Source organism: Ostrea edulis, chromosome 3 (genome assembly GCF_947568905.1).
Source record: "Ostrea edulis chromosome 3, xbOstEdul1.1, whole genome shotgun sequence".
Classification (NCBI taxonomy): Eukaryota; Metazoa; Mollusca; class Bivalvia; order Ostreida; family Ostreidae; genus Ostrea; species Ostrea edulis.
In genome coordinates this window covers 65429732-65437933 of record NC_079166.1, presented here as the reverse complement: position 1 = coordinate 65437933, position 8202 = coordinate 65429732, and the positions used below count along the sequence as shown (strand labels likewise).

Here is an 8202-nt window from a genome sequence, read left to right as displayed (position 1 = left end):
TAAATTTGTAATGAATTCAATTATAAGCATCAACTCCTGTAAGTTTCCAATATATTGTCAATCACAAATTTTTAAATAGCTGGAAATTTGTAATGCTTGTAAGCTTACATTTATATAAGTGATCAATTTTCTTTCCTTCTGTGAAATGATATATCATAAATCGAAGTAGGACGATCGCTCTCTCTCTCTCTCTCTCTCTCTCATCCCATACACTTGTACAGTGTTGTATATGCAACTCTCTCTCTCTCTCTCTCTCTCTCTCTCTCTCTCTCTCTGAATATGGACATACAGAGACCGTAAATAATTATGTGGTTCTAAAAGAGACAACAAAACTATATTTTCGTTTATAAATTTCCTTTCATATGTGTCTTTGTGTAATGAACTGTTTATTATGGATTGCAAATGTAATACACGCATTTGCACACATATGTATATTTTCGATCATTATTCTCCAAGTTTGTATATGATCATCGAGAAATTTTGAATTGTGCACGCAATATATCCAACCAGATATTAGATTCCCGATTTCTATAAACTGCAAAACCTCGACCAGACAAACATTCAATACAGGAAAAATTTTCGACTCTGACATCTCCCCTGATTGAAGACACCCTGTTTGGCACGGGTGAAGTGTGTCGCAGTCTGTATAATGGAATGACAACGTGTTGTAAAGTTCTAACGAGATACAAATGGAGTTTATCATTTTGTTTCGTGGATTTATGAGAATGAAGAGAATCTAATATTTTCGGTAAGTGAACATCTCCGATACCTGTTGAATAGACGCCCGTATTTGATACTTTTGTTGGCGATTATACCTTGTGCATTGCATGTTATGCATATGGCATGCACCTTTATTTTGCAAAAATTGATATAAATAATATATTTTATGCTTTTTAATTGGCAAATGATTTATCCGCATTTCTTTTATTAGAAAATGCAAATACTTGCATGCACTTGCAAGTATGCAAGAAAAGTTGGTGGGTTTTTTTTTTTTGTATTTTTGTCTAACTTATCTAAACTTCCAGAATGTTGCATTAGTATACAATCAATATTTTGTAATTTTGAGCAAAGCATAATGTTTTAAAATGTTATTTTATTTGTTTCTCATTCCCTATATATTACTATCGGAGATGTGCACTGGTCGAGTCCACCTAGAAAAATCATTCAGGTGTGACAATCACATTTGGGGTATATACGGGTGGAGTAAATTAGGCTACCTGAGAGAAATATGGCGGATAAGATGAGAAAGGTGTACGTATTTATTAATTCATGTCAGCTTTAAGCTTTCCCCAACCTACGCCACTGTTTTTTAGTACTATCAGTGCTTTGATTAAGATTGCCTCTATGAACGGGAGACAATTCAAATAACTCATCACCTCTGTGAGATAAAACTTCTATTGCGAACTTTGACTATAAATAGATTTTGGGAAAACGTAATGTCATTTAAAGATCTTATAGCCGCGAATAAATTTAGCCTGACACCCGAGGCATTCCGATGTTCAATGAACGTTCTTTGAACATCGGAAGGCATCGGGTACCAAGCTACGGTGGAGTTCGAGTGCCAACTATAGTCACAAAAGTAAAACTATAGTTCACCTGAACGTGCTTTAGTTTGTCGGAAATGAACTAGTTTAGTCGAAAATTACTAAAAAGATGTATTTTGTCATGTACTAGTGGACTAGTTCAAAGATGGCGGACAAAGTGTGAAAAGTAGTTTGAGCATGTTAGCAGAGATTAAATTTTGAGGAATATATGATAGAAATCACAAAGAGGTGCATGTTTTCAGTTATTTTAGTTGATTTTACTCATTTAGGTCCATCCTTTACAATTTACTCTTGCCCAAAGCATGGTAAAATGCAACAATCGATATCGAAGTTAGTTGATCACCACTTGGAAAGCGAGCTTAATAAATGCAATAAAAAACTATTCTAAATTTAATGATTCATAATTTTGGGAACATTTTCGATCCCGAAAAACATGGTTATCAAGAAATAAGCTGCAGCTAGTAGATTTATGCTGGTATATCTGTGATTCCTCAATGCTATCATCGAAAACTACATTGCAAAATTGACAATTCCACAACTCATATGTTGCAGACAGCTTTATTTTTATTTCTGAACTAAAGTAAACTTCGTTCGCGTGCACTAGTTGAGTAGACATGCGCAAACTAAACCCCCGCATTAGACTATAGTTAACACGCGAACTCCACCTACGTATAAATTATGCAGCGCGATTACATAACTGGAAACGTTTTCCGGTGCACCAAAACAAAGATGGACAAACTGAAATACCCCGAATATAGCAGGTTACAGACGAGGTCCAAAACGTTTGCCTCGTGGTCAGGAAAGGACAGGCTAAGAAAACTACTGAAGCAGGATTCTTTTCAACGAGTAAGAATACAACGGGCCAGCACATTCTCTAAACTTATTCAGCACTTCAATATGCAATATAATTTCTTTTTTGTTTATTTATCAATAAGTATTTATCGATGCAATGTTATCAATATTATTTTTTATTTATATATTTCGCTGTGAGTTTTGCTGCAGGTATCTGTGCACTAAGTCTCTTAATGTGCTTTACAGATGTGCAGGACTCAGTGCGTTGTTTTCAGTGTGGAGTTGGGTTACTGCAGTGGGACCCTGGGGACGACCCTTGGGTAGAGCATGCACGATGGATGCCAAACTGTGCATTTATTCTCAGTAATATTTCTCAAGATTTCGTCAATCAAGTGAAAGCGGCTGTTACATGTAACAGGGACAAGATATATATATGTTATTTCAAATGTTATTTACCAAAGTGCGATGGTCTGAGCCAAACCCCGATGGTGTGACACGCCAAAGTGCGATGGTCTACACTCATGCTCAAAAGTGCGATGGTTTCAGACGACAAAGTCCGTTGGTTTGTAATCGACATTGTCTAGAAACAATTATTTGTTACTAACACTAACAGAGAAATAGGAAGTTCTGATTTGAAAGGAAAAATTAGTAAATTACATTGTTTATTACATATATTTTAGTAAAGGCTCTTTTTCTTCCGATTCCCCCCCCCCCCCCCCCCCACCTGTATTCTATTTACATAGATACCAACTACTGAACTTGTGCGGGTCTGTGTATCACCCGTGTTTTGACTGCAAACATTCTCAGGGACGTTGTATTTCACACATTTAGAAGATTAAGGTTTAAAAGGGTGCAATGGTGTTGCATCTCCCTTAAGTCTGCTCAACTGGGCACGAGTCGTTGCTTTTTTTTTTTTTAACTTGTACATGTACCAATAGTCGTACGGGTAGATACTGAAAATTGGTGCCGGTTTTGATGATTATATGAATTTTTTTTATATACTAAACCCAAAATTTTTTAAGCGTTTAAAATTGTGAATTTAAAAAAAGCCGGGTTTTGTTGTTTTTTTCCATAGTTTATTTAATTTTTGTTATTAAGATATCAATTCAAATATATATGTTCCAATTACTTATGACTATTAATTATCACTCATAGTGTAGAAATATCTAACGTACGAAGATTTGGTGTAGTGCAGTGGATTGTTCTTAAAACGGTCATGATGAAAATAATTGTAATTGTTGAATGACCGGTGAACTTAGAGCTTGATGCAAAATAACCCCTCCGCGCTACACACAAAATATTACTTGGCCACCGCGGCCGTCCTACATGTACCCAATTGGTAATGTCCATTTATTATATATTTTCATGCTTTGATATGGTGTGACAATTGTGTGGTATATTGCATGTTGTTTATACTATGGAATTTACATGTATATAACACGTAAATCCCATAGTATAAACAGCATGCAGTATACCACACAATTGTCGCACCATATCAAAGCATGAAAATATATAATAAATGGACATTACCAATTGGGTACATGTAGGACGGCCGCGGTGGTCATCCGCAAGGTCAAATCAAATCAATCTTAATCAACATGTGATCAATATCAAAATCAAACCATCATTTTATATTGGATTTTCAGACTTTTCACAAGCGAAAATCCCGTCTTTGATATCGCATCTCTCACACTGTTGAGAACTTGTTATCATGCACTGTCTTTTCTAGGAGACCGTTCTCCCGGTGTAGCCAAATTACCTGAAAATAATAAAAGTGATTTAATGATACATCCAAAATGCATTTGGGTTTCCAGCTAATATGCAAATTAATTATACACAATGCGAATTTACTTCACAATTTTTCAATCTTCACAATGCAAAAGCTTTCATAGATACGTCGACATAATTTTGTCCTTTCATTTTATAAAACTTAAGACATAAACCTACTGCATTGAAAAGTATAACGATACCACACTTCATTCATTGTAACTATGTAATTTTGCTAATCTAATTAAAATGGCAATTTTGCCTCTCCATACCTTCATTCTGTCCCGGATAGTATGGTTCGCCTTTCTTGCTGTGTCCAGCATTGGTTTCTGTAATTCTAACGATTTGTTCCACACCTCTTACTCCCCCTCGTAAGCCAGGTTTTCTATCAGCATTTCTTGGCGCGACGCTTGTCTGCTGTCCGGAATCTGTAACGTCTTTGCTATCGGGAATATTTTGGGCTTTTCCTTTGATGCTGACTCTTTCTTTGTTTTTGTTTCCAGATTTTGCAGAATTTTTGTTTGCTTTGCCTCTAGCTCTCTGTCCAGATTTTATAGAATTTCGGTTTTTGGAAAAAATTAAGACTTTGTCTTTGCATCCTTTTCCATTTTCATCTTCAGATATTTTTGCATTTCTCATCCGTTTGCCTCTCGCCTTTTGTGTGGCATTTGTAGCTTTTTTCTTTTCCAAAATGCATTTACTATCGGTTTTTTCTTTACCTTTCACCCTTTTACTGGTTTTGCCCCTCCGTTTTATGCCAGAATTTGTGGTGTGTTTACTTGGTTTACCATTCGTCTGTCGTACAGGTATAGTAGCATTTTTGGTTGGAGAGATGTTGATGGAATTTCCTTTCTCTGGAATCCATTTCTTTAAGCTTGGTCTGTTCCTTTTTTCTTGTTCAGGTATTCCATCATCTTCGTTGTTTTCCTCTTTTACTCCAGGTTTATTTTGGCATGAGCGATGTTTCATCAGTTGTATTTTCGTCCACCACAAATTGCGAATTTTCATTTTGTTCACGTCATCAGTCACCGTTGGTTTGTAGGGTCTTGAACCTTGAGATGGTCGTGGTGTGTTAACGCCATCTAGCGGTAGCGTTGGTTTGCAGGGTCTGGAACTCTGAGAAGGTCGTAGTGTGCTAACGCCATCTAGTGGTAGTGACGTTATTTTCCCTTGCCCTGGTATTCTTGAAGGCTTGGGTTGTCCTTAAATGTTTAAACTTTAATTCAAGTAATTTTAAAAACACTGAGATCGTTTATACCGAGATCGATTGCATATCATGTTATTGAAATTATCAAATAAGATGCAAATTAAATATTGAAGAATTTTTCATTATTGCATGATGAAGAATTTTTTTTTCAAAAACACATTTTGAAACTAACCCACTTGATGTGTAGCATATGCCTGACCGGCAAATATGACGAATACACCTAAAAGGAACGGATAACGCATCTGAAATTAATTGTAAATACAGGTATAAATGTGAATATGTACAAACAGGGAATATTAGATATACAGAATGTAAATATGTAAATCTTGATTTTTATTGAGGTACATCTACTGCATATTTACAAATATGGGGGGTCGCCCCCTTTTTTGTTTGCATGGACGCACAGGGGCTAAGCTCGTTTGAGCCCGAACTCTGTGATACCATAAATATAGATTAAATGTATATCTATTATATCTAAATCAATATTTATGGTATCACAGAGTTCGGGACCAAACGGGCTTAGCTCCTGTGCATGGACGTACATAATGCAAACGAATCCAAATCCTCCATAATTAGGGGCATGAGACTACCATAAGGAACGACATGCAGCGCTTCTATGAAAGCAAGGTCCGGAGAACATATAATTTTTCTTATCCATGCACTAGGAACACCCGGCCTCCCTCGATAGTAATATACTAGTAATTTGTAAATTTTTAACACACAATGCAATATGTGCAATCGTTAACAGAAAAGATATAAAAAGGAAATAAAGAGGATATCTATTTTTCGTAATATCTTTATTACACTAGGAGTAGTTACATATTATATCACATTTTAACTTTGGCAATTCTATTAGTTGCGTCCCTTTGAAGATTGTTTTACGCGTTCAACAAATGGATTAGTTTAAACTTTATTTCATTTGAATAAGTCAAAATATTTGTATACTATAAGTAATATGCACACAGGATTCAGAAACAAATGGATTAGAGAGTCCCCTTAGGCCTGCATTACCAAGATATCAAAGTTGTATCAATTTCTTGTTGTAGAGTATTTAAAAACAGAACTACAGATAACTTTTCAACAAAACACAAAAAGAAGCAATTTTATTACGTACCTTCGTCGTTGTATTCTACAAACAGAAAACAGCGGGATCAGTTCAGACAAAATCAACGAACAGGTAACAATGCTAGTATTACTGTTTTATATATACCTCTGACATCCCTCGTCAGCAAAGCTGGAAGAAGATGGGAACCTCATTCTTCGTGACTTTCAAACAAATGGTGGGAGTGTCGTCGCAGCTGGAATTGCTAGCCAATGTAGTATTTAAATAAAATCTACATCACGATCCGGCTGGAAAAAGAAACGATTCACGGACTGTCTTTGTTTCCAAGCACACGGATTAGAACCTTATTCAAGGTAATTGGCATGGGAACGTAATATAATGATAACACGAATACAAAACTGGGTAATTTTGTTGAGTATGATATGCCTATGCGACAATAAAATCACGTTTACGTTGGCCCGAAAAACACACATGGTGTATGTGGATTCGCCGGTTCAGAGAACTAACACAGAAATTATTTTTTTTAAAAAACATATTTCACAAAATTGAAAACATCAAAATTGGTATTATTTCTGCATGCTTAGCATGACTCCGGGTAAGATCGAATGCATTTTAAAAGTATAGACCATAAAGGACGAGATCATTCAAGGGTCATATTTTGCCCTTTATTCCGCTTAAAGGGGCATTAGCTGTGAAAGTGATGGCAACCTATTTTTCTCAAAATCTTCCAATGGCATAGGAATATATATCAATGATTAATAAAAAACATTATTTTGTGTAAAACCAAGAGAAACCTAATAAAACTACATGTACCTTATTTAACCGCTCTTAGTGTCAAGAAATATATATGGAAGAATTAGTGTCTTGCAAAACAATAATTACGTAATCACCAAATTTGTATATTCACGTGACTGCTTTGAGGTTAAAAAGTGTTTGAAATGATTAAGTACTGGTGTTTTTACTAAAACATGATATAGAGCAAAAAATTGAATTCGATGTTTGGTGACAAAATGAAAGTTAATTAAAAGATTGAGACTTTGATGTGTTGAAACAAGAACACTGCGGTTAGTACACAAGGCCTCGAAAGCCCTAGATATGCCCCTTTAATAGTCATAATAGATTTAAACATGGCTTTAAGAATTTTTTTACTTCTTAAAATATATAAAAGATACGGAAGTCATGCTCGGGACTGATTTTTAAAAGTTTCTGCGAGAAACAAAAATGTGAAATGAAATGTACCTCAGATTTCTAGCAAAGAAAGAAGTGTAGTTTGCCAATACAATAGGCCAAATACTCTCTGACGTGTTTCATACCAATTGTTAGATCATTCCTGGCACACTGATTCTAAATACGAATACCTGCGTTTACCTCATCAATATATAGGGTCCATGGCGGGTGTGACCGGTCGACAAGGGATGCTTACTCCTCTTAGGCACCTGATCCCACCTCTGGTATACCAGGGGTCCGTGTTTGCCCAACTCTCTATTTTGTATTGCTTATAGGAGTTATGAGACAGTACATATAATCACTGTTCGTTATCTGCACCTTTGCATGAAGGATGTAGACAACACCGTTCTTTTTGACTTTGATATTTATGATATTTGAGGTACATGTATCATCATAAATTTGCATTTAAAATGATGTTACACAAAACGTACACTGCACAACAGTTGATATAAATTTTTCAAAGTATGGTGGCGTGAAACGTTGCTGTTCATAACTCAGATATTTTAAAAACTGATTTTAATCCCTTACCGGTTTGTAAAACCGAAGGGGACTATAGTTTTCTGCTCCGTCTGTCCTGTTGGTTTTCGAGGCGTAAATACCAT

The 8202-nt window shown here is 35.7% G+C and overlaps 1 protein-coding gene across 1 annotated transcript; it reads right to left on the bottom strand.

Annotated features, from left to right (window-relative positions):
* Window positions 1-3903: 3903 nt before the first annotated feature.
* LOC130052728 (uncharacterized) lies at window positions 3904-5292 on the bottom strand. The gene is made up of 2 exons (XM_056158569.1): window positions 4376-5292; window positions 3904-4095 (listed from the first exon to the last, which is right to left on the bottom strand). Exons 1-2 carry the CDS (start codon window positions 5109-5111, stop codon window positions 4046-4048), a joined length of 786 nt encoding a protein of 261 aa, XP_056014544.1. The 5' UTR covers window positions 5112-5292; the 3' UTR covers window positions 3904-4045.
* Between the last annotated feature and the right edge of the window lie 2910 nt (window positions 5293-8202).